The following is a 27,415-nucleotide window of genomic DNA, read 5'->3' on the forward strand; positions in this document are numbered from 1 at the left end:
GTCATGCCAGAGGAGGAAGGAACATAGGATTGTGAGTCAATGGAACTTGAAGGTCAAATAGTCTTAACTCCTCATTTTACAGAGGAGGAAATAGAGTCCCATGGAGGTGAAGTAACTTGTCCAAAGTCACCAAGCAAATGGCAGAAAAAGGATATGAACATATCCTTGAACATATCCTCTGCTTTCAAAGTCAGCACCTTTCTCACTATAACATGTGACCTCTAATGTAAAACACATTGCAAAATGGAAGAGAACTTTGAAATGGTCTGTTGGAGCCCCCTCATTCTGTAGAGGAAAAAGATGCGGGTCAGAGAGTTAAAACAACAGTCCTAAGGATTGTTGTTGTTATTCAGTTGTGTTCAATTCTTTGTGACTCCATTTGGGTTGGTTTTTTTTTTGGCAAAGACACTGGAGTGATTTGTCATTTCCTTCTCTAGCTCATTTTACAAATGAGGACACAGAGGCAAACAGGGTGAAGTGACTTTCCCAGGGTCACACAGCCAGTAAGGAATCAAGATCATATTTGACTCAGGATCTTGGAGTCTTCCTGACTTCAGGTCCACTGTTCTATCCACTGTGCTACTCAGCTGTCCCCATCCCTAAGGAAAGAGAGGTGGTAAACAATGGAGCCAAGATCTATTTCTAGTTCTTATGTTAACATGTTGGGCGATCTTAGGTAAGTTGCTGCTTTTCAGGCCTGTTTCTTTATCTGTAAAATGAAAAGATTGGACCAATAGGTCACTTCCTATTTATGTGTCTCAATTTTCTTATCTCTAAAATGAGGAAGTGGAAACTGATGATCTCTTAAGGGCCCTTCCAACTCTCCACCCATGATCCTAGCTATATGGTCTTGGTCAGGTTTCTACCTTCTCTGGGGTTCCATGAAATGGGGTGTTTGGAGCAGACAATCTCTGAGGTTCCCTCCAGTTTTTGACTCAATGAACTATGGAGAAGACATATCTCCTATGAGAGTAACTGTCTTTATGGGATTCACAAAGATTTAGAGCTATCAGAGAATCTGAGGTCATCATAGTTTTAGAGTAGGAGGGGACTTCAGATGTAATCTAATCCAACCTCCTCATTTTACTTGATTAGGAAATTATGTCTCAAAAAAGGGAAGTGATTGGGTCAAGGTCACACAGCTAGTAAGCATCAGAGCCAGAATCTAAAACCAGATGCTCTGACTCTAAACCTAAGAGATTTTACCACTATACCACAACTTCTCAGAGTCACACCATGTAGAAGATATAGGGAAATTCACCTAGGAATGTACTATCTCTTTCAGCTCAAATTCCTAAATCTTAAGGCCTGGACTGTTCTATGAGATGCTTGAGGTTTTGGAAATAAAGACCAACAAAGAGTTTGCCAGTGATGAATCTGTGATGAATGACTAGTGACAGCTATCTTTGGTCCTTCTTTTTGATCCTTCTCTCCTATGTCAGAAATGGGGGAACCACTGAAGTCAGAAACCTTGGGTCTCTAGTGAATTCCCTTCTTCTTAATTTTCCTGTTTCTTTCATGAGTATTACCACTCCATCAGTCATCTAGGGCCCCAAATCTTGGCAGCATCTTTGATATTTCCTTTCCCTGGCCTCTTCTATCCAGTCATCATTAAGTCCTGCTGACTAATACTGCCTCCAAATTGGTCCCTTCCTTTCCATTTCCAAACCACCACCCTAGTTCTGTTCTCTATTACCACACTTGCCTAGACTATTTTATTAATATTCTAACTGGTCTTCCACTTTCATTCTTTCCGCTACTTTCTATTCCTTATCATGTCATTCCCCTTCTCAAAAAACCCTTCAATAACTCTCGACTAGCTCCAGAATGAAGGTTGAGCTATGAAAGCTAGATTGGTCAGTGTTCCCCAAACACACCCTATGTTTTCATCCTCACTGATCTTTCCTCCTAGAAAGGTTTCCAAGTTCAACTTAACCATTAGAATAAGATTCATCTGTCCAAGCTCAATTCAGATGGCATCTCCTTCATGAAGCCTTTCTTAATTCCACTTCCTTCCCCTTAATCCAGATATGACATCCACACATCTTAAGTCCCCACAGCCTTTTGTTTACTCCTCTATTCTAATCTTTCTTTATAAGTATTTCATTCCTGCCTCATAACATCCTTGGCTTCCTTTAGAACCCAGCTGATCCCATCACTTATCAATGCTCTCAATCTCCTGAAAAACTGTTAATTACCTTGAATACTTATGATCATAGCTCTGATCATGGCATATTAGAGACCATGTAGTCTAACCCCTTTATTTTACAGGTAGAGAAATTGAGGCACAGAGAAGGGAAAGGACTTACTCCATGATTGCATAACAAGCTAGTGAAGGAACTAGGAGTAGATCACACCTGCTCCTTCTTCCATTTACTGGGTAGATATTTAATCCTAAGTCTCCTGATTCCAACTTTTTAGAATTTGAGCTCTCAGATGCCTGGCCCAGATCTTTGAATTTATTAGGTGCTTAATATATATTAGTTAAATTGAATTTCTATACATGTCTTTTCCCCCTTCCTGAATACAATAAACTTCTGGAACAAATTGGGCAATAACACCTTGGAGCCCAGAAGATGCTTTGAGCATAGTAGGTATACTACAACTATTTGATGAATTCAATTGTGACTTTCTATAACCAGTATATAATATGTAATGTAAAAATAAGTTTTACATGCTCTAATGCAGCCTTAACACCAGTGTGAAATGATATATTTTAAAATTTATGATAAAGATCCATGGAACTAATTTTGAAAAGACAACAAAAGAGGTTCAATGTCCTTTCTTTGCCAAGGGTTAGATTCTCATCCCTGTCCTGACTCCAAGGGCAGCCTCCCTTAGATGGCTTCTTTTGATTTCAAAGAGGCTTCAGTAAGTAGGGTAAGGGCAAAAGTAGAAATCTGGTTCATTATCATGGAAATTAAGTATTTTAGAAGCTATTTTTAGTTTTCTGTGTTCAAATGGGAAAAAAAAAGCTCAGCTAATATTGTTTTTGTCTTGGAAACAGACCTCCAGGCATAGAGAAACTTTTTTTTAATCCGAATTTAATCCCCTTTTAAAGATCCTGAACCAAATTAGAAATAGGAAAATAAGAACATTTCCCCCAAACTTCCAGCCTGGCCTCTTCCTCTTTGTTCCTGAGCAGTTTTTGTTCTGAATTGCTAAAGCAAGGAGGGAAGTCTCCATAAAATCCATTGGTACTTGTATAAAAATCAGAGATTTAGATCTGGAAGACACTACTTCAAATGAAGTATTTTCCTTATGAATTCAACACAAGATATCCCATAGAGCTAAATATTAGCACAATATTGTATTTAAAAAATATACAGAATATGCCTTCAGAATATTCTCCTCAGACCACTTAAATATATTATTTACCTACCTGGTCACTGGTGTATCTAGGTGGTGCAGTGGATAGAGCCTGGAGTCAGAAAGACCTAAGTTCAGATCCAGACTTTGACATTAGCTAAGTGACCCTGGGCAAGTCACTTCACCCTCAATTTCCTCATCTGTATAATGAGCTGAAGAAGGAAATGGCAAACCACTCCTCTGCCTTTGCCAAGAAAACTCCAAATAGGATCACCAAGATGTGGATATGACTGAAAAAGAAACAGTATCTAATCATTTGCCATTACTGATGAAATACTAATTAAAGTATGATACCATGAGAAGAGTATTATCTCTGCAGTTCATAGACCTGGGTTCAAATCTTGTCTTTGATGTTGCGTAGGTGACTTTAGGTGAAGGGAAGTGAACAAGTATTTATGTAGCATCTGCTATGAGCCAAGCATCTTACAAAGATCATCTCATTTGATCCTCACAACACCCCTTTGAAGTAGAAGCTAGTATTATCTGCACTTTATAGTGGAGAAAATTCATGGCAAAAATAGATTGCCTTGCCCAGGATCACACAAGTTGGAAGTATTTGAGGCCAGTTCTGGATTCAGGTCTTCTTGACTCTAGGTCCGGCACTCTATTCTACCTGGCTGCATCTTAGATAATTTTGAGCCTCAGTTTCCTTATCTGTAAAATGAAGGAAGCTAGGTGGCACAGTGGGTACAGTGCCAGGTTCTGGAGTCAGAAAGATGCTGTTATTTTTCAGTCATGTCTGACCTTCCATGAATCTATATGGGATTTTCTTGGCAAAGATACTCGAGTGGTTTGCCATTTCCTTCACCAATTCATTTTACAGAAGATGAAACTAATGCAAACAGGGTCACACAGTTTGCCAAGGGTCACACAGCTATCTGAGGGTAGATTTGAATTGAAATCCAGCACTCTGTGATCCCTAGGCTCCCCCTTGGACAATTTATTTCTCTTTGGCCTGAGCTTCCTCATCTGTAAAATGAGAAGGTTAAACTAGATAACCTTTGAGATCCTTTCCAACTCTGTCTCTATGAGTATGAAAGCCATGGGCCACAGTGCATTTCCAAGAACCCTATCTTGAAACTAGCACCAATGAACCCGTGGGCTGATTTGTTGTCGTTGCCTTTGCAAGTTAGAAATGGATGAGAGGGAAGACATCAAGTTTATTGAGTATGGCTCTTTTCACTCCTGTAATTTTCTACTGGATTTTCAGTGGCTTACCAAGACATTGCAGCTTCCAACTGTATGTATGGCAAATATCCCGTCCATCTTCTTTCTGTGAAGAAGGGGCGTGTTTGAAGGTTGCTCTGGTGATTATCATTGTGTTGTGAATAGGGGAGAATAAAATCCTGCCAATGAGGCCAAATCACAAGTTACAACAGCATCGAAGAGACTTGGAAGAGCTCAAGTTTCCTGCTGAAACTTGAGGTTTCCTCTATGTCCCCATTCAGTAAAAGATATACTTGTATGGGCTGAAAAGGTGTTCCCTGGCAGGTCCTGAATTGGATCTCTTTTTTTGTCCATTGAGAATAGTATGGGTATACAGTAAGCATGGAAGACAAAAGCTATTCAAGGAATTTTTTTTTTTAAATAAATGGAGGAAGGGACAGAAATTGGACAGAGCTTCTGTCTTCATTTCAAGTTATTTGATAAGAAAACTACTAGCGGTAATATCAGTTTTTACAAAAAGAAGGGCAGCATCTTGCTGGGGAGAGAAGGCCTACCTACCTCAAGTCAGGAATAGGCTTGGGTTCAAGTCCTATTCAAGCAGGCCTGGATGAATCCTCTAACATTTCATTTCTCTAGACCTGCTATAATCTCAATTCTCTTAACAAGTCCTTTATTAACTAGCCCTCTTCTGCCTTTGTTGTGCCTTGCTTCCCAGACCATATTCGTAGATCTAGTAACAATGATCTCTTGGCTCTTTCATAAACAAGACCCTCCATCTCTCAACCAGGACCATTTTCTCTGACTCTTTCCCCAAGCCTGGAATATTTGTCCTCCTTCACTCTGATTACAGACTTCCCTGGCTTCCTTTAAGTTCTAACTATACCTAGCTGTGTGGCCTTGGGCAAGCCACTTAACCCCATTTGCCTTGCAAAAAAAAGAAAAACCTAAAAAAAAAAAAGTTCTAACTAATATAGCCTTTCCCAATCCTTTTTCATTTCAGTACCTTCCCTCTGTTATTTTCTATTTATCATGTATATAGATTGCTTTGTATCTATTTATTTAAATGCTGTCTCCCCATTAGATAGTAAGCTTCTTGAGGGAAGGGACTCTTTTGCCTCTTTTTGTATCCCCAGCACAACATAAATGTTTATTGGATTGAATGAAATTGAACTTCTCTCTGGGTCTCAGTTTCCCCTTCTGTAAAATGAAGGGATTGGATTGGATGCTCTCTAAAGTAAGTCCTTTTCAGCTCAAAATTTACAATGCTAACAAGATCTGGACCGTGCTCCAGGTACTATGCTCAACTCATACAAATCATCTTATTTGATTTGAGGAATAGAAGGAGTTTCTTAAGGGAGAATTGCTGGTACCAATGAAAGTACTGCTCTGGGCCAGAAAGGAATAGGGATCAAGGAATGACTAAATGTCAGCAAAGAGGTAAATCTCAAGTATTCTACTTTTCTGTAGTATTCTATTTAGCGTTCAGTTATGAATCATTCTCAGTAGAATAAAAACTCCTTGAAGGTAGGCATTGATTGGGGATTTTTCCTCAGGGCTTCTTCTTTCCAGGCACCTCCTCCTAGAATTTCTTTTTCCTGATCCCATTAAGTTGAATTCTTTTACTCTCCAATTTATACTTATTTGCTGTATCTCCCCAGCCCAGCCCAGAATTCGAGCTCCTAGAAATTAGGTCTATTTCCTTTTATGGCCTTGAATCAGCTAAATAAATATTTGTTCAATTGATCAGGTTAGAAGGGGAGAGTGGAGAAGGAGTTGAGTTCAAGTCCTCCCACTGACTTGTGTGATCCAGGGAAGATCACAGAGCTCAGTGCTTCTGACAAATCTCCTGGGGCTATAAATTGGCAGAGAAAGTGCTGACCTTCCTCAGGTATTAGAAATAGTTTGTTCATCCAGAACTTCCCCGGACCAGTCTCTATACAAGCATAAGACCTTTTGAATTCAAGTTTTGGAACCGAAGAGGGAGAGACCAGAAATTTAGAGATAGAAGAGACTTTTAACAACATCTAATCCACTCCTCACATTTTTTTTTGAGACAAGGAAACTGAGACTTTCAAAGGGTCACATAGGTCATAGTAGCAGATAAGAAACTTGAACTCAGGCCCTCTGACTCAATGATAGCAGCCAGACCCCTTTCTGGCTGAATATTTTATACTGCTGACATTGGTTCAAAAATTACAGGACACCTAAACTAAGGACTGAGAATATGAATTAATTAAATGTAAACCTCTAAGAGTCGGTAAATAGATAAAGGTGGAAACAAATGACAGTGATGATACTATTGAATGGAAAGTTAACATTTCAATGATAATCTCAGGAGAATTACACTCTCTATAGAGAAAGACGAAGAAATTGTGCCATGTTAAATTCTTCATTTCCTTCGTCCACTTGGATCTGGGCATCATTCAGGTCAAGGAGGGAGATTGTCTAGGGCCTTGAATGCGGTCCAACATGCTGTTCATGTGTATTTCAGAGAATTTTATCTACTCAAAACAGGAGGGAATTTAGTCTGTTTTCCTTTTCCCCACTCTGCCCTTACTTTTTGATTCTCTTGATTTGTTATCAAGGGTGCTATTTATTTTATGGTTAAACAATAAGCTTCTGTTGCATCATCAGAGGACAGAGAATGTAACCAAACATGGACTGACTTCAGTTGCCTTACCACACTCCATATCAAGATTCCTGGCATCTCTCAGGCTATCTCTTCCCCACCCCCACCCCCCCTCAGCCCCACTCTCATCCCCCTGAGTTTGGAATGGTCTGTCTTCATCTCTGCCTCCTGGCTTCCCAAGCTTCCTTCAAGTCCCAGCTAAAATCCCATCTTCTGCAAGAAACCCTTTGCTCTGCTTTTTCTTTGCAAAAGAAGCCTATGCTCTGCTGCTGATCCCCAATTTATCCTGTCATTAAACATTCTCTCCTTCAGGGCTCCTTCAGGATAAGAAGCGTCTTTTGATTTTTCTTAGTGTCTCCCCAGAGTTTAGGCACTTAATACTTTTGTCTTTCCATTGGACTTTGATAATTCTTCTCCAGCTCATGTTACTGATGAGGAAACTGAGGCAAACAGAATTAAGTGATTTTTTTCTGAGATTTATTTAATATAGGAAAGAGATCCTTCTTGTGGAATCAAAGCAAATCAATATAGTTTATCATAGGTGCTAGAACTCATTGAAATCCAAGTAATTAATAATAAATGAGTACAACACTGAGGATTTGGGTAAGAAGCATTTCTGGAGTCAAATGATGTATTCAAATCCAATGCCCTCTGGACCTCAGTTTTTTCATTTGCAAAATGGGAATGACAGTTATAGAAGCTGCCTCTTGGATACCATAGTGGGGTTCTGATGAAATAATGCATGTAAATGCCTTGTAAACTTTAAAGAGCTATAAAAATGTCAAATGTGATTCTCTTGTCTCTGGTCAAAATGATTGATTATAGTTGTGCCTCCGATTCATATAGCAATTTCAATTTGCAAAGGAGTTCCCTTTACAAGACCATTGTGAGAAAGGTCTTCTGCCTAGGTAATGGATAAGGAACTGGGTCTCCAACTCAAGAAGAATTGGGTTCATATCTGGCCCTCATGTATTGGTTATGTGACTCTGGTGCAGTCTGCTTGACCTCTAATGGACTCAGTTTCCCCATCTATAACCTGAATGGGTTTTTCCCATTGGCATCCAAGGTACTGATGATGAAACAATCCATTTTATAGATAGAACTAGCTGTTGGGGATAAAAATACAATAAAGGGAAAACTCTTCATTCAAGAGTTGCCTCTCTTCTAATGGGAAAGAAAACAAGGACATACAGAGACATACAGAGATCATAGGACATACAGAGACATACAGAGATCAACATGAAGTATTCCTGATCCCCCAACTTCTCTCACAAAAATTATCTTATATCTGTTATGTCTTAGTATAAGAATTGTCTCCTCTGACTGAAAGGTCCTTGAGGGCAAAGATTGCTTCATTTTTGTCATTTACATGCCCTTTCTGTGTCTACCACATGGCCTAGCACCTAGTTAGTGATTCTGAAATGCCTTAGGATTGACTGAATGATAAGGAAACCCAGATTAAGGGACTTTATTCATGATCATATGAGTCTCAGATGCTAAGGAGTATCTGAGGCTAGTCCCAGGTTTACTCACCCCAAATCCCAAGCTCTTGAATTTAATTAATTAATTACGTATGCAACTCATTATATCCCCCAGTAGAATAGAAGCTCCTTGAGGGCAGGGACCTTTAAACGAAAAGATTTTTTCTTTTTTTTTAATTTAAGGAAATGGGGTTAAGTGACTCGCCCAAGGTCACAGAGCTAGGCAATTATTAAGGGTCTGAGGTCAGCTTTGAACTCAGGTGCTCCTGACTCCAGGGCCTATCCACTGCACCTTTAAAAAGAACTCTGCTAACCCAGGCCTAGCCCAAGACCTTGCTCATAGTGGGTGCATCATGAATGTTTTTCAAATGAAAAAATCCTCATAAAGTTCCTAGCATCTCCATCACCGGGTGAATGTCATTGGAGTGAGTGAGTGAATGGATCACAGGCTCCCCAGCCTGGGCTGAGGTTCAGCCGAGCTGGGAACCTCAAAGTTGGGTGGGTGGGGGCTTCACTCACTCACCACTTCCTTCTGCCTCCACCACATCTGGAAGGACCAGAACTCCTTTTCCAAGGGGAAGAATCTTTTTTTTTTTTTTTTTGGTAAAGGGAATTAGTGACTGTGAGGTGGGAAAAGAGGGGGAGAGGGTGCTGTTGCCTTATTGCGTCTGGACCAGAGTCACCCATGAAGAAGACTGTCTGGCTGCCCCCTCCCAGAATCCCAGTGGGTCTGCGGGTCTTCCTTGCAAAGGACCCATTTAGATGAAGACAAGAAGCGGGGATCGAGTCACTGTTACACATCGAGCATCCTGGTGATAGAAAGACTGAAAACAGAAGTCGTTCTTCATCTCAGGAAGCTCACCCTGTGAGGCAAGATACAGATAGAATGCAACGTTGTGGAGGTGGCAGGGCAGGGGACTGGGCAGAATGGCAACACCTCTGAGAGTCTAAGACATCTGGGCAGAGCCTGGACGTGAGAGGGGCAGAGGCAGGAAAGCTGTCCACTCGGCGCGGTGGACAGCTCCTTGGAGGGAGGGGACGCCTGGTCGAGGGGGCCGGCTGCCAGAAGGCTGGGGTTCAAATCCTGCCGCAGGGGGTGAGCCCGAGCAGGTCATGAGCTCCCCCGCCCGGGGGGCGCCTCCCACTAACGCTGCCCGAGGCCACGGCCCCAGGCGTCCCCTTGGGCTCTGTCCCGGGCCCGGCCCGCGCCCTCTCCTCTGTGCCCTCGCGCTTGGGGGTCCCCCATTCGAGCTGAAGCCCCTGGAGGGCGGGGCTGTGTTTTGGCTCCTGCCGGACGCGGGGACTGAATAGGCGTCTATGGGGGTCAAGGCTGTGTGACCTTGGCCGAGTCCCTTGAGCTGGCGCCTGACCCCTCCCCCCTCGCATCCGTGCAGGTGACGTCACGGCATCCTCCTCCCCGCCGCCTGGGGCGGGGGGGGGCGGGGGGCCGCGCGGGCCCCGCCGCATCGCCGCTTTAAGCCGCGGCGCCGGCGAGGGGGAGGAGCCGGGCCGCGCGCGGACGTCACGGCCCCGCCCCCGCCCCGCCCCCGCCCCGCCCCCCGCCGGCCGCTACATAAGGCGCGCGGCGGCGCCGGCGCCCCGGAGCCGACCAGCCGCGGGCACTCGGGCTGCGCACGGGCCGCGGCGTCTGCGCTTGCGCAATGTCCCTGCCCTCCTGTCCGCGGCGCTGAGCCAGCCGGGACGGACATGCGCGGGACGGAGGCTGGCGGCCGGGGGGCGGCGGCGGCCGCCGCGCGGCGCTGAGGTGAGGGGCCGGCGGGGGAGGGGCGCGCCGGGCCGCGGCCCTTTGTTCTGCGGCGCCGCGGCCGGGGGGGGGGGGGGGGGGGGCGGAGCCGCGCGCGCCGGCCGCCCCCGAGCCCCCTCCGCGCCCCCGGCCCCGGCCCCGAGGGCGCCGGGGCGGCGGGGGCAGCGGCACCTGCGGCGCGGGCGGGAGGCCGGGGCCCGGCCCTTCCCTTTGTGGGCCGGGATGCCGTGCCCCGTGCCCGCTCCGGCGCGTCCCCACGCGAGAGCGGACGCGGCGCGGGCGGGCGCGGGCCTGGGCGCGGGGCCGGGGGCACGTCGGCGGCCGCGCGCGGACCCCGCCACAGCATGACCCGGTGGGCAGGCATGTGGGAGGTGTCTGGCCAGCCTCCGCTCCTTAGCGAGCGGCGTGCCAGGGGGCACGCGCTGCCCCCACACGCGCGGCGCTCCGGAGTGGCAGGCTGAGCGCGTGCCGCGGGTGGGAAGAAGTCTGCGGAGATTTCTGCCCTGGCCGGCCGCCCCCGTCACGGCGCCGGCCGCCCGAGCGGAGGTCGCTTGTGGGTGCTGGACTGAAGAAATCTGAAGAGATTTCTGCCCGCGCCCCCCCGTGAGCAGGTAGGGGGCACCACCTGGCATGCCTTCGGATCGCAAGGACTCCGCATCCCTCGAGCCAAGGGCCATCGTTTTTATTTAATTGGAAGAAACCTTAAGGAATTTCTGACCTTTCTTCAGTATTTAGCAAGTCCACAAAGCCGCTTGGCACGCTTTCTGATCACAGGTACGGATCGCTTGAGTGAAAGGTGATCCTATTTATTTGATTGGAAGAAATCTGAAGAGATTTCTGACCTTTCTTCACTAGGTAGCAGGTAGGTCAACACCACCGGGCATGTTTTCTGATCACTTGAGTGAAGGCTAATCGTGTCTTGACTTTTGTGTGAAAACGCTGTTACTATTTCAGAGAAGTTAAAACTGGGTTGATGCTTCCTTCCTTTCTGGTCACACTAATAGTAGCTTTAAAGGCAAGTTACCTGAAATTACAGGTGCGCATTAACATGCTTGAAATGGACTTGATCGTCGACATGCCGCAGGTTGCTATGGAGGGTGAACCTGAGCTGAGGGGAGGAAAGGCGGTGCCAAGGGTAATTCCAGGAATTGGAATGTCATCGGCTTAGTATCTACACTAAGGAAACAACACTTCTGTTCATCCAGATCATTTGGAAGGATGCTCCATCGTTGGAATTAGCTTAACACACTTCGGCAGGGAGGTTTGGCAGGCTTTCACAAAAGCTAATGAATAACTCCCTAGATAAACACAGTCTCCTTGTGTTCTTCTGGCATTATTCACATAACATAAATATAGGCTTTTAGCAGCAGGTCAAGCAGGTGACTTTTAGGAGCCTGAATGTAAGTTATTGGCCTAGGCCAGATGGACCTAGAAATGTTATGGAAGAGTGAGTGCCGGACTGGGGGCAGAAGACCTGGGATTTGAATCCCAGGTCCGCTTCAGTTTCCTTTGGGTCAGGCTCCACCGCCAACTCTGAAATCTATTATGACCCTGTGATCACAGGGGGAAGGAAATAGTATGAGCAGCACTCCAGATTTCCAGAGGAAAATAGTAGAAAAAGAAAGGTTTTACAATTTGGGGGGCAGGTATAACTCTGAAATAGCTCTTGTGACTTGGATTAGAGTTTAGTTAAGTTTGGGTTTGGATGTTAAATTTTTTATTTTGTCATGATCAGATGTCATGGTTGTCATCATTGTTTTTCACCATAGGACCACAAAGCTGATCTGAATGAAAGGGATGCATTTAGTATCAGTGGAGGAATTGCCTCCATCATCTAATCCTTGGAGCATTAAAAAAAAATAAAATTTAGAGCAAAATTTATGTACTTGGGAATGATAGTCACAAAAAAGGTTTTATTATATCCTCAACATATCCTTCTACAGGAAAGAGAAGGGAAGAAGCATTCTGTTCCAGGCCCTTGATAATTTTTGTCTCATCTCATCCTCACAGCTGTCCTGGGAAGTAGGTACTGTGATTATTCTCATTTTAAGAAAGGAAACTAAGGCAAATAGAATGAAGTTGACTTGTCCAGGAAGTGTCTGAGGATGGTCTTCCTGGCTTGGGACAGCCATGTGAGACAGTAGATAGTGCCCTGGGCCCTCCAGTATCTTTCCCAGGAAAACCCTAGATGGGGTCACAAAGAGTCAGACACAACTGAAAGGACTGAACAAGTTCCTGACTCCAGGCCCAGCACAGGATCCTCTGCCTTCTAGCTGTACAAGATCATTCCAAACTGGCCTCTGTCTCCTTGCTTTCTAAGAGTTTAGAATGAAACAGTCATTACCTTGGAATTCTTGCCTGATTGCTTCTGTAGCTCAGGGGTCTCAGCCAGTCTTTATGTAACCTTTGTCTGATTCCTTTTCACCATCTACAACAAATGATGACCCAGATCCATAGAAGGATTTTTATAAATGCAAGCAAAGCCTGTATTTATAATGGAGAGAAACATGGGACCAGAGAGGCAGAGAAGCTGGATTTTGTGGCTGTTCTGCTATCACCTTGGGGGGGGGGGTGAATGTCAAATGAGGTAATGTGGCTGACCTTGGTTTGGGTACCTTAGCTTTTGAGGTTTTACTGAAGTAAATTGTGATAGGTGAAACAAATTTCTGGCTCCTTCTTAGGATTAGTGGCTCTCTAATAACTTTGGGGAGGGGTGCACGGAACAGAGGAAATCTAATTCCCTTCCCATTTGTGGGTTTCCACTAGTCCTTTTATTTTGTTTTCCTGGCACTCTCACGGTGACAGTTCTGGAACATGGAGTGCACCAGGTCACTTATTAAATACCACTAGTCCAAGGCTGCTGGTGTGTGTGTGTTTAAAGCTTTGTATTCTAGCTCTACCAAGTGGTCTTGCCCTGAAGTGACTTTCACACCCATAGGTCATTAAATTCTTTTGCCTAAAAAATGTGCTCAGAGGAAACTGTCAATGAATAATTTATAGGAGTAGATTTTTTTCCATGTATACATATATAATACACACACACACATACACCACACACAAGACTTTAGACTGCAGTGCTAAACTTAATTTAGCTCAGGATGAACAAGTGTTTGCATTTCCTTGAATTTGCTGCACTTAGACCCAGTATCTCCTAAAATCATTTTAGAGACTAACAGTTGTCAGTTTTTAAAATTGCCATTTCCATCGCCACTGTGACCACAAGCTGAATTTAATCTCATTGAAGTCAGAGGGCCTGCCTTGGAGGCAGGGAGACCCAGATTCAGTAACTGCTTAGCTTTTCTAGGCCTAGAAGAGCCTCACCTTTAAAACTAAAGATCAGAACCGGGCTGCCAGCTACAGAAGTCATGGAACAATTCTGATCCCTCAGTAGAATTGAATAGTGTTCTTGAGATGCAATAGAACTGGAGAAGGAAGAAACAGTCAGGTCAGCTGCCCTTCCTGGGGGCTCCAGTCCTTCCATCAATTTACCACAGTATATTTCCTCACATCGGTTCTCTACGTATATGTGTAGAGTTGAGCATGTAGGCTGGCTTATCTATCATCCCTTGCTCTAACTATATGACTGAACTAGCTCTTTTTTCCCCTAGTCATTCATGTTTTTTTTTTTTTTGGCTGGGAGATTGTGCCCTACTGATTCATTCTTAGATATCTGCCTCTCCCCTCCCCAGTGATCCAGCATCCCTTGTAATGAGGATTTTCCAAAGAGAAGGGGAGAAAAGCAATCTAGCAAAGTTAGCCAGCATATCAATAGTCACCCATGTCTCTGACCTCCCCCTGCACCCACTTTGTGGACTTCCTTGCTTGCAGGGTATCGATTGGCCCTTGCTCATGCACCAGGCACCTTGCCTTTGCTCTTTGGGGGACTCTAATTCCACTTCATCAGTGATTGTAGTATTATTCCAAGACTTGCCACCAGACTTGTGGCCTCCCAGGAAGAATACTGGTAGGGAAAAAGATGAGCCTTTGTCTCAGGGTGAAGCTTGAGGGTCCTTCCAAAGAACTTCGCAGAACTTAGATCACACTACCATGGAGTTAGAATAGAATCTATTGGGTACCAAAGCTCGGTCCACAGTGCTTCAGGGTGAATGCGTGTCATGCCCATTGCCACAGATGGAAAGATTTTAATTCATTTGTCAGAACTTTGTTTTTTTGTTTTTTTGCAAAGCAAATGGGGTTAAGTAGCTTACCCAAGGCCACACAGCTAGGTAATTATTAAGTATCTGAGGCCACATTTGAACTCAGGTACTCCTGACTCCAAGGCCAGTGCTCTATCCACTGCACCACCTAGCAGCCCCACATTTGTCAGAACTTTAGAAGAAACACATTTGAAATTCTTTTAATTCAAATATGAGATTTTTTTAGTTGATGCAGAAACCAAAACCTTATGATTGTAGTAAAGGTGGAAGGACAGAGAGAAATGAAATGCATAACAAGTGTTGTTCAAGTCAATTTTGTATTGCTAAGGTAAAAATCCCTTTTTGCCATTAAAGTTGGACATGCTGTTGTTGCAGAAATAATTTGCTCATGAGTTCTTGTCAGCCTTCCTTCTCCCTGTCTCTCTCTTTATTTCTTGAGTCAATTAGGGTTAAGTGACTTGCCCAGGATCAGATAACTGGTAAGTGTCTGAGGATACATTTGAACTCCAGTCCTTCTGACTCCAGGGCCTAACTAGCCCCATTCTTTCTTCTCAGTAAATGTAAAGTATCTTCTCAGAGGATGAGCTTTCAGGTGAGCCTAAATTCCATAGAGTGCAGTCTTTGGTAGGTCTTTCTAAGGTTGAAGAGTCTTGCAGAATTTAGATAAAAGAGCACTCCTCTGCCCTCCAAGGACCTTGTACAAAGCTGCAAAGCAGAGGAGCCCAGTAATCTGTTTTGGCACTTACAGCTAAGAAGTCATAGAACCTAGAATAGAAGTTCAGTGGTTTTGTATCCATAATCAATAAATTAAGTTAAAATGAACATTTAACAGTTAAAATTAAGTGTCTGTACAATGGAGTAGGGTGTTGGTAAAAATTGTAATATAATTCTAATGACTTTCTCATGCTACCAATGAACCTTCTGGTTCATTCAGGCCCATCCCCATTGGACCATTCATAACAACCCCCATGCTTTTTCCTGCATCTGCTCATTTTATGCTGACTGATTTAAGTGACCACTGTGTACAAAATATTGTGTTAGACAAGATAAGATAAAAAATGATAAAGCCCAATCCTTGCCCACAAGGAGTTTACAGTCTAGTGATTAAATAGGTTTTAAAGGCCTCTCTGCTATGAAAGGAAGCTAATATGGCAATCACAGTACACGTCTAGATAATAATCTGCCTGGGCTTAGTATATAGGTAGAGTGACTGCAGAAAGCTAAAGAGTATAAAGCCATTACCTAATGGTTTGATTAGGGTGATCAACCAAGGGGTTCTTTTGGTTGTTTTATTTTTAGTTAGCCATTTTTCTTCCTTAAAAGAAAAAATTCTAATAGAATAGTTAACATTCACATGATTCTTTGAAATTTTCAAGACCCTTTATATGTATTCTCATTTAAGCTTTAACAGTTTTGTGAGGTGTGAATACTTGGGTGTTATCCCCATTTTACAGATGAAGAAACAAGCTAGAGAAGTTAAGTAACTTACTCATCCATAGAGGTACTAGTTAGTGACAAATTTGAACTCTTGGACTTCCCAACTAACATCAAATCTAGAATATCTCCAAACAAAATGCCTCTAGAATTCTTTTAAATCTCTCAGAATTCTCATAGAAACTATAGATCTGATGGTTTTACAGCATCAGACTTAGGGGTCTTTAGGTTTTGGTAAATTCTATTTCTGAGTTCTCTCACTTGTCCTTGGCAAGTGGTTTGGCCTTCTGTCTTTGGCTCAGTCTTATCCATCCATGGGACAATGCCCATATGGTGACCCTTCCAAAATTCTGGAGAAGGATAGCTTCACACGACTGCAGAAGTATCATCACAAGTTCAGACTTCGTGATCAGAGTTTGTGATTTCATCTTTCTGGGTGCTTCTTTTTTGAACAGATCTAGATTCCTCCAGGCCTTCCTTAGATGGCTTTCATGTCTAGCTGTGGCACCTGAAGAATTTTATCAAGGCTGATCCTAGGATTTTAGATGTATTTGCTGTCTGTCACTAGTCTAGACTTAGAGCTTTCCCAGTCAGAAGTTGGACTTTCCTGGTAAATCCCAAGGTGGAGAGAAATTTAAATCCTGTATAATGCAGACAGATAGACTTGAAGCATTTCAAGGTAACTACTGCATAGGAGATTTCTCCAGTAACTTGGCTATTCCATGTGTTGTTTCCTAGTAAGCCTCCTGTTGAAGCCAGGCTTCTTAATTATTTTGGTGCCCTGGATCTTTTGGGCAGTGTCTGGTGAATCCTGTAGATCGCTTCACACGTTCATGTTTTAAATACAGAGACTTAAAGACAGAAGATTTCAAAGGAAACCAGTTACTGTTAGATGCACTTAATCAAAATATTTTTAAAAAACAAGTTTATGGATCACAGGTTAAAAAAACCCTTATAGTGAAGGAAAATCTCAGTAGAAACCCAAGTTTAGAGTTTTTGATTGGAGAATGTATGCAAGTGAAAAACCTTAGCTTCAATAAGTCAAGTTCTTTCTGATTAGAACAGAGGTGGGGTGGGGTGGTCACTGCGGTCCAGGAACACTGACCAGCTGAGAGCTACGGTCCTGACTACAACTCATTCATTAGCCAGCATGACCATCAGCAACATGACCTAACGCCACTGAACTTTGGTTTCATCTGCAGAATGAACAGTCACTCTACCTATATTACTGACTTAGTATGAGGGAAATGTCTTTGCCAAGTTGTTAAGTACTCTACAAATAAGAGGTATTGAATATCTTTCTTAGATAAAAAGATAAATTTCTTGAAGTCAAATATGAATAACAAGTCCTGGTCATCTCTGGGAGTCTCCTAAAATTTTTTAAATTGAATTTTATTTTATTTTCCCCCAGTTACAACATTCATTTTTAAAATTTTGAGTTTTGAATTCTCTCCTGTCTTCCCACCTCCTATCCCCCCACCATTGAGAAGGCAAGTAATTTGATATAGGTTAAAAATGTGTAATCATGCAAAACATTTCCATAAATAGTCATGTCGTGAAAGAAAAACATAGATGGGGGTCTCCTAAAAATTAAGCAGTGGTTCATTCTTCACAAGCTTCGTATAATCAAAAAACAATCAAAAACCCATGAAGTTTGTCGGGTCCACACTGTGAAGCCACTTAAGGTCTTTTCTGTACAAGCTCCTTCTATTCTCCAGGATGTAGTTAGGATCATTTAAATATAATATGTGATCTCATAGATAGATACTGGAGTAGTTTTATAGAAGAATGTTTAAAAAGTCTGAAGAGATCATTTTTTTCACTCTGAATAAACAGAAATCAGGTTCCTAAACCAGATTGAAAAGAGGAAGTTACATCACACTTTCAAATAAGGAAGCACTGGGCAGAACTGGATGAGTTGTATGACAAAAATGTGCCCCTCCCCCTCCCAATTGCCTCTGAGATTCATTAATGAGATCAGGTGGCTAGGTGAGCAAATCTAGGTTAATGTCAATTCCTTCTTCACAAGGGGTTTTCGAAACACTTTCTAAACTTCAGCCAGATCTTTTTCAAGTTAGGCACATGGTGGCAGGCTTAAGTTTGTTGTTTTCTATTGGTAAAATTACTTGAAGGCTATAGCTTGGTATAATGGAGAGAACATTGTATTTAGAGCCAGAGTAATTAGGGTTGGATCTCTGTTCTGCCACTTACCCCTACCTTTGGGACCCTAGGCAGGTCACTCACAGACTCTAGACTTCAAGTTTCTGTGAAACGGAATACTTTAGACTCCGGGTTTTGACCCCCCCCCCCCCCCCAACTCTCTCTCCTACCTAGGGGTAGGAGTCATTCCCATCCTCTCTTGCCTTGGCTAATACTCCAAGAATACACTCTGTCCACTTCTGTCACTTAAAACTTCTTTGTTAGCATATCTTAATTTTGGAAATTATTTGATATTTATGATTTTCATTTCTCTCTGTTCCTTATCAACACTACCCCCATCCCAGAGAGCCATTCCTTTTAACAAAGAACAGAAAGCACTTAAAAAAACAAGAGTGCTTGCACTATTCTGCACCCACAGTTCTTCACTTCTACACAGAAGGAAAGGAGATGCATTTCATCCTTTCTTTAGGACTTAGCTAGGTCATCCTAACCACACTATTGCATTTTTACCTCGTAATCATCTCATACATTGTTTTTCCTGGTTCTGCTTGCTTCACTTTGTATCAGTTCTGATAAGTTTTCCCAGGCTTCTCTTTATTCATCCTGTTCATTGTTTCTTACAGAATAAATAGATTCCTTTGCCTTTGTGATAGATAGCTGCTTCCCAAATGCTGACTTGGACCTTATAACCTGAGGCCCAGACCTCTGGCTGACCCTCCCTTAAGCTTTCTCTTGTAATATCCCCTAGCTACTAATTCCCAAATTTGCCCTGTACTAATGTGTCTCCACAGTTTACTTCTCCCAGAAGATTAGATTATAAACTTCTTGAAAGAGGGATGCTATCTTATTCATTTTTGCTTCAATCCCTAGTGCTTAGCTACATCCTTACATATCCTAATGGCTTAATAGATGTTTGAATTGATAGAATGAAAGCCCTTTGTAAATTGTAAAGCATTCATCGTAATTCCATTTGTATTTGTTTATTATTACTAGGAAGCAAAAGATTAGGGAAGTCTGAAATTCATTTAGCAGGAAATGACCTTTGTAGTACCTTCTGATTTCTCCACATAAACTAGATTGCAGCCTTGGAAATAGTAGTCAGTCTACAAAAATATTCCATTTTTAGAATTTGGAAAATCCACTTAAACATATAATCAATAGGTGAATTTTATGTATGATAACAATAAACTTCAGTTCTCCTTCAGATTGTTGCCCCTTATTATTTGGTAGTTTTCTTTTTCTGATGTTATTCATTAATATCAACTTAACACCAGTCCTTTTCCATCCAAACTTTCTCTGGGTTCCAGCAACATCTGGGGCTCCCTGGGCTGCAACAAAGCCGTCCATCTAAACCAGTGAGCCTTAGTATAGTAATTATTTTTAAAAGAGGCAAGAATGGGAAGCAAATTTTCTTTTAATTTGGCCGTAATTATATGGTGCTTTCCTCGTGTAGGCCTTTTTGGTCATGTGACAATGGCAGAGCATGGTGTGGTAGAAGCAGATCTGGACTTGGGGTCAGCTTCCCACGGTGCCATTGGATGCCCGAGCATGACCAAGGGTGAGACCCTTCACCTCTAAGGAGCCACCACTGCCTCCACCACAGAGCCCCTTTCAACAGACTGCCTGTGAAGTACAATGCTGAGAGAGAGTATTACCTTGGGAGCTGCTAGATTTTTGACAGCCCAATGAAGATTCAAGACTGGATGGTAAATTTTTAGGAAACCGGAGTTTTGGGACCCTGGGATTTTTGGTCCTGAACCTAGATTGGACTGCCCAACACTTCTCAATCTACTCATAATTTTGTCATTTCATAGCAGTAGAATGGTAATACTGCATTTTCAGGTGTTCATTTCCCTGCAAAGATTTTTTTTTTAATTCTCTTTGCTTCCCAAAGAATTCTAAACCAGAACTAAAATTGAAACCGAACCATGTAGGAACTCACTGTGATGAATATTATTGAGATAAACTACCTGAGGTTGGTTCTTTGATAAACTTGAGATTCATCTTATTGATTGTGAATATTAGAATATAAGTTGTATTGGGAAGGCAGTTGTTCATCTTAATTAAGGTTTTCCGGTCTCTGTTGGGGCAGTGGAAGGAGCACTCTCTAGGTGGAAGTCATGGAGACTTGAGTTTGCATCCCAGCCTTCTACTAAGGGACTTGAAAGACCCTAACCTCCCTGAGTCTGTTCTGCACCTGTCAAACAAGGACTTGGCATCAAGTGATCTCTGAGGTCCTTTCCATCTATTTCATTTCTGTGATATATTTATTTAGTTTATTATGTGCCATAGAGAGATATTTTTTTTCTAATGAGATATGGACCTGACCCTAGGGAGCTTATAATCTGTGATGATGAACACAAATTAAATTGTTTGTCTCTTCCCATGTGGCACATTGCCCTTTTGAATCCACCATCCAAGGCTATTTTTCCATTTGAGGAGAACATGCAATTATATTGCCTTCCTCACGTCTGCCATTCAAGCTAGTGGGAAGTTCGGACAGTTTCATAACATGGCCCATTCACAATTCCCCATTGAAATTTAGAGGCAGGTCAACCTTCTATGAATACACAAAGACACTATTGTGGTTAGGAGGGAGCTGGCTCAGTGAATACAATTCTTTTATATATAAAAAAATTTTTTTTCCCTTCAGAAAGCTAACAAGTAGGTGATGGAAACAATGATTGAAAAATAACTTTTCCTAGAATGTGTAAATAGTTTTAAGTGTCCATTGAAATGTAAGCCTAAAATTCCAAGGCAATTTCAGAACAGGGAATAGTTACACAATCATTCTGTTGAAAGCTAAGATTTAGATGGCATTAGGAGGCTGACACACAGTAATTACCAGGAGTGCTTGTTGGCGGGCATACAGGTGGGGGCTGGGCCTCCCAGAATGGCCTGCGGCTTTTTCCTGTAATCTGAATGAGCGATCTTCATACGGGTGCTTTCAAACTACTTAAATACCATATTCTCCTTCCTATCTTGCCTTTCATTTTTATATTACCACAGATACTTTCCCTATGGTCTTGCCAGTGCTTGTAGCCTGCTTAGAAAAACCACCATAGGCCTACTTAGGACTAATGTGCTGACAGCTGGTCTGGGGACAAGAGAGATGGAAACTGGTGACTTTTTTTTTTTTGGCTTTCTACAGCCTCATTTGACTCAAGAAGTAGTAAATGGAGAGAAAACTCACTTGCTCAGAATCCATAAGCTAGCATCCAATCACCCTCCCTAGCCCAGCCGAATTCTGTGGTAATTTTGCTTTAAAAAACAAGTGGCATTTATTTGTTGGGTGCTGAAATGGGGGAGGAAATCCACGCCTTTCTGAAATTGGTTTCCAGCCCTGCTCAGATCATTACCTTGCATAGCAATGAGCTCACACCAATCTGGCTTTGGAAGAGGAACGCTGATGTTTCTTTGTGGTCTTGGTTTAAGTAGAGCAAGGCGCTCTTGGCCAGCTCTGTCATTGATTTCTGTTGACCCACTCTAGTTTGGGACCCATAGAACGTCAACATACCAGCAGCCTTTCTGATGTGAAATAAGGATGCGAAAATATTTTTTTTAAGGCCTTTAGGTGAAATAATTACATGTTAGGGGCTCAGTAAAGTTTGTGTTTGATAATGAGATAGACTTCTGTTTCTTACTGAAGGGATAAATCCACCTTACCAGTAATTGGTGAATTTTGAACAAATGATTTGGGTAGTGCAGAGGGCTGTGAATAGGACCCTAGGAATGGAATGAGTTTGGAAAGGGGTAGCCTTAAGTTTGGGAACCCCTAGATTAGGCAAAGTTTGCTTACATCCTATGTAATTCATGGCTTAGAGCTAGGCAAGGCCTGAATTATCCAGCATTCCACCAAGGAGAATGTGAAGAATGTACTTTTACATCTGTGTGGTTTTATTTTTTAAAGTGGGGGAGGGGAGCAAGGAGTAGGTCACTGAATAGGATAGCTCTTCTGAAGCCAGTAAACTTGCAGAACTTGATTTTCACAGGATCCTGGAAATGAGACGGTCTGCAGAAGTAGCCACTGGTATCTTAAGGAAAGGGGAAGCTGGATGATACAGTGCATAGAGCGCTGGGTCTAGAGTCAGGAATTTAAATTTAGTCTGAGACTAGCTGTGTGACCCTGAGCAAGTCACTTCATCCTGGTTGCCTCATTTTCCTCCTCTGTAAAATGAGCTAAAGAGAGAAAACTGTAAACCATTCTAGTACTATCTTTGCCAAGAAAACTGCAAATGGGGTCACAGAGTCAGACATAGTTGAACAGCAATCTTAAGTAAGGAAATAACTGGATGGCTCTCTCTGTGCATGGCCGAAACAAATATTGAGTCAAAACAAATGCTTCTGTATAGGTCACCTTGGTGCTGTACCTTAGAATTAGTCCTATGTCTTTAATTTAGACATCAGGTCTTAGTGATAGATCTAGTGCTAAAGAAGTCCCAAAGCAGAGGAATCTGAGGCCTACAGATAGCAAGTGTCTAGCTATTTGCTTCCCGGCGCTGCTCTTGGAAGATGTGGAGGACTTTCCCAGAGGTGTGAGGGGAGTAGGGAGTAGTCAGGATGGACATTTCAGACATCCAGTTACGGGAGGGCAGATCTACTGGAAGGTTAGACAAAGGCTGGTGTGCTTTGACTCACCTCCAGCATGGCCCTTGTGCCACACTATCTGCCCCATGCCCTTGCAGTCAAGTCTGCTTTTGTTGGCACCAGCTCCCTTCCCTTGCTCCTCGCCCGCCCCCTCTGCCAGAACACTCAAGGCTTGGGGTCTTACCAACATGGTCTTTACTCCCTTTGGTAACTTTGGTTGTTAAGTCAGTCCTGGAGATTCCTTCTTGTCTGGGTTTCTTGGGCCTTTAGCTAACCCCTTTGTGCCTGAATGAGAAAATGTTTTACCCTGAAAATTTCAGTCACTCCGTAACGCTCCCATCCTCATTTCTTCTCTAAGGGAATGAAAGCCGCCGGTTAACTGAAAATCCCTGTGCTACAAAAGCTCAGAAACTTCGAGAATAAAGCACAATGTCAACAGCGGGAGTTGCTGCTCAGGAAATCAGAGTCCCATTAAAGACAGGATTTCTGCGGAATGGCCAAGCCATGGGAAGTCTGAAGACCTGCTGGGGAGGCCGTAAAGGGTTTGAGAAGTAAGTGGGGAGAGAGTCTCCTGCTAATCTGCCTTGTCCCTGTGAGGCCTGCCCCATCTGGGCTCCACCTTGGCTTTGTTTTGTTTAAAGGAGACATGAGTCAGTGGATTGGGTCCCGGCCCTGGAGTCAGGAGGCCCTGAGTTCAAAACTGGCCTCCCTCACCACCTGTGACCCTGGGAAAGTCACTTAACCCTGATTACCCTGCAGGAATTTTTTACAAAGGAGACATGAGTGCTCTGATTGCTGTTTTTGTGACTAATTGAAACGTGTCTTTCTTTTTAGCAACTTTTTAAATATTGACCCAATAACCATGGCCTACAACCTGAATTCCACCACCCAGCAGCACCTAACATCCTTTGGTATGTATCTCTCTTGAAAGTTGGAGTCAAGTGGAATTGAAGTATCTGGGGGTGAAGTTAGGAGTGAGGAGTGTTATGTCCTGTGGCATCATCTTAAAAAAATGAAGAACATCCTGAAACATTCAGAACAGTCTCCTGACCTCTAGTGGCAGCAGTTGGGTGGGAAAAGAGGTGGCTTTTTTTTTTTTTGAAGAGATATTCACTATGTATCCTATACTGTGTTGAGCATCAGAGGGGGGAAATAAAGTCAAGGAGATCCTCGATCTCCAGTTTCAAGTCCAATTAAAGAGACCCAACACCTCGAGCAGAGTTCAGAGAGATAACTTTTTGATAGCTGCAGCCTCTGTATTAACCCGAGTCCAAAGCCTGGGTTCTTTTAGACAGGAATTCAGTTGTCATCATGGCCAGCAATGATGGTGAATGACCTAGGAGCAGCCTGGCTACAGTTCCTCATCTCTCCCATGGGAAGGGAGCTGGCCTGCATGCCGGCCCTCTTGGAGAGCTGCAGAGGGAGGCGTGGGGGCAGAGGAGAAGGCTGCGGAGTGCACTTTGAGTGGGAACGTCCTGGCCTGTAGATCCTGTCAAGAGCTGCTTATCAGCTGAGCCCAGGAATCCCCTGTTGCAATCCCGAGGATGGAGCTGCCAAGTCCTCTCCTTATCTCCCTCGTGCCCTGCCTACCTTGTGTTGTCACCTTCTGAAATGGTGAGGCTGGGGCTGTGTGGTATTCTTATAAATTATATGCTGTTCGCCTTCTGCGAATTGTGCACACGTCACACCGTTTGCCTGAGATGTGTGGGTGTGCGCTGTGCTCCTGTCCAAAAGGAGATAGAGAAGATAATTTGTTCTTTGAACCAGTTCATGCACATGAACAATCTTCTGTTCTCTAATTACACCCATCGTTGACTGAGTGTTCTCAGGGTTACACCAGGAAAGTATTTCCCTAATAGAGGTGTTTGGTTAGGCAGAAAGTTGCCCAGGGTGTAGATAGCTGGGGCTCCACCGCACACAGTGGGAAAACGAGATCTGGTGCTAACATCTCCTGTTTATTCTAGGGCACATTTCAAAACCTGTCCCAGTGAATGGCCATTGCTTCGCGGAAAACTGTTTCAGGACTCCTTCTCAGATGAAGTCTGGCTTGCCTCCTCTCATCATTCCCCCAAGCGAACACTTTGGAAAGAGTGAGGAGGACCACGTTGCTTGTGGTGTTAAGAAACTCTCTGTGAATGGGGTTTGTGCTGCTTCTAAGAGTCCCCCCCTCACACCCGTGAAAAGTGGGGCTTCCCTCTTCTCCTCAGTGACTTCTTGTGAGCGGGGTTCCAGGCCCCTGCCACCCCTGCCTATCTCGGAGGACTTTTCTCCAGATGACACAGACTGTGAGGTGGAATTCCTGACCAGTTCGGACACAGACTTCCTCTTAGAAGAATATACGTTCTCTGTCTTTAAATATGGGGTTCCCAGCAGGCGAAGCTTCCGTGGCTGTGGGCAGATCAATTATGCCTATTTTGATGCCCCGGCTCCAGAAGGCACAACGTCTGACCCACATGAAAGTGTACAAAGCTCGGCCCCCCTTCTTCAGCAGTCCCACCGGAAATTGCGCAGGTCCCATTCGGGACCCGCTGGATCCTTCAACAAGCCAGCCGTGAGGCTGTCCAATCACTTGCATGGAGCTTCTCCTCCTTCAGATGAAGATAAACCAGAAGTCCCCCCTAGGGTTCCCATACCTCCAAGGCCAGTGAAGCCAGACTACAGAAGGTGGTCAGCGGAAGTTACGTCCAGCACATATAGCGATGAAGACAGGCCTCCCAAAGTGCCTCCCAGAGAACCTTTGTCGCGGAGTAACTCCCGGACGCCGAGTCCGAAAAGCCTTCCATCTTACCTCAATGGGGTCATGCCCCCTACGCAGAGCTTTGCTCCTGATCCCAAATATGTCAGCAGCAAAGCGTTACAGAGACAGAACAGTGAAGGATCCACCAGCAAGGGTCCTTGCATTCTGCCCATCATTGAAAATGGAAAGAAGGTGAGTTCCACGCATTATTACCTGCTGCCTGAGCGGCCACCCTATCTGGACAAATATGAGAAATTCTTTAGGGAAACAGAAGAAACCAGCGCTGCAAGTGCCCCCATTCAGCCGCCGTCCGGTGACTGCAGGGCGGCTGCAGCAACAGAAAAGCTGGACTCCAAAGCTAAAATGGACCTCGAGAGCCAGGGGAAGCGCAAACATTTATCCTATGTGGTTTCTCCCTAAACTCTGGGAATATCATTCAGCCACGGCCCAGAGCGAGCCTGATGAGCTCCCGCTGGCAAAGTAAACAGCTGAAGTCTCTCTGTCTTGAAGAGAAAATGGTAAATCAACTGTAAGGTGTTGTTAGGAGTATCCCTCAATTTTCTTTTGGAGAAAAGTCTTTCTAGTCAAGTCTATAATTTAAAGATGTGATGTTGGGGGGAGGGGAAACATATCTATATATATATATATCTATATATATATCTATATATATCTATATAGGAACTTGTGGTATAACCATAGTTACAGGTTAACCAATTAGTTACTATCTTAGAGTAATATATATATATATTCAGAGTAATTAAAAAAAATACAAGCTGTAGAAATGAGACTGTGCTGCCAGACTGAAAATTGAGCAAGTGAAAGGACAGTATTGTTTCTTTCAGAACCACACAAGGTTCTGTTTTAGTGGGATTGGGGGCTTTGATATTTGATTTCCTTTTTTATTTTTTTTTTGAGTTTGACTTTTCCACAAAATCCTGGGCCTACATTAGTGAGGAACATGGCCCATTTAAAAAAAAAAAGATCATAAAGTCTGATTGGCTTTTTTAAAAAAAAATTGGGAAATATTATGCTACTTGTACATATCTCCTGCTTGGAAAAATGGAAAGAAAGCCAAATGAGTAGGTAACATCACATAGTATTAGACTTTTTCCCCCCTTAATGGTGCCTTCAAAGTTCTTTTTACCCACTAAAACAGCACATTACAGAAAAAAATGCCAATTTCTCTCCCCAAGGCAGTGGGATGCATTAGCCTCTTCCAGATGGAAAGGCATGGTGGTGTTCACACTGTCAGTTCATAGCCAATGATGAAACAGATCCAGAATCTCTTCTCATTTTTGGGTGGGTGGGCTTTTGTTTTTGTTGTTGTTGTTGTTTTTGTTTTTTAAACTTCAGACTGTATTAATAACCGGAAATACAACACAAGCTGGCCTTGTGTTGCTGGTTTCTATTCAGTATTTTCTGGAGGTGGTTTTGCTTTCCAAGTGAAACACTTTCACTGACCAACAGCACATTGAGTCTTACTACAAGATGTCACATTGTCCTCTTCCACCCTTGACAGTAAAAAACCTGAGCAAAAGATCTGATTCACTGCTTCCAAGTCTGCACCCATTGCTTGTGTTCACCCTTCTCTCGTGCTTTCAGTGTATTTATCCTCTCTGGAGAAGCACAGAAGGAAAGGTGCTCGTGATGTTCGTAATAGTCAAAACAAGCTGTTTACAGTTTAAACTGCTGAATGATCTTATTTGAGCTATTTAAAGCTTATTATATTTTAGTACAGACTAAATGAAGGTGAAAACATGCTATAGAAAATGCACTGATTTCTGCATCATGTGTACAGTATTGGACAAAGGATTTTATTCATTTTGTTGCATTATTTTGAATAATATGTCTTTTCATTTTAATAAAGTTATAATACTTATTTATGATACCATTCATCATGTTTCTTGCTTCCTGGTTATCTGAACTTTC

General features: G+C 43.2%; 1 protein-coding gene across 2 annotated transcripts; it reads left to right on the plus strand.

The window, feature by feature from the left end:
* Positions 1-10,259: 10,259 nt before the first annotated feature.
* ERRFI1 (ERBB receptor feedback inhibitor 1) lies at positions 10,260-27,365 on the plus strand. 2 transcript variants are annotated; one of them, XM_074218552.1, is made up of 4 exons: positions 10,260-10,411; positions 23,108-23,300; positions 23,584-23,660; positions 24,714-27,365. In XM_074218552.1, the coding sequence occupies exons 2-4, from the start codon at positions 23,179-23,181 to the stop codon at positions 25,904-25,906; spliced, it is 1,392 nt and encodes a 463-aa protein (XP_074074653.1). In that variant the 5' UTR covers positions 10,260-10,411; positions 23,108-23,178; the 3' UTR covers positions 25,907-27,365. The 2 variants fall into 2 exon arrangements, with proteins under 2 accessions (XP_074074653.1, XP_074074654.1); XM_074218553.1 differs by lacking the exons at positions 10,260-10,411; positions 23,108-23,300 and adding an exon at positions 24,041-24,363.
* The last annotated feature ends 50 nt before the right edge of the window (positions 27,366-27,415 follow it).

This window comes from Macrotis lagotis, chromosome 1 (assembly GCF_037893015.1).
Source record: "Macrotis lagotis isolate mMagLag1 chromosome 1, bilby.v1.9.chrom.fasta, whole genome shotgun sequence".
In the NCBI taxonomy this organism is placed as follows: Eukaryota; Metazoa; Chordata; class Mammalia; order Peramelemorphia; family Peramelidae; genus Macrotis; species Macrotis lagotis.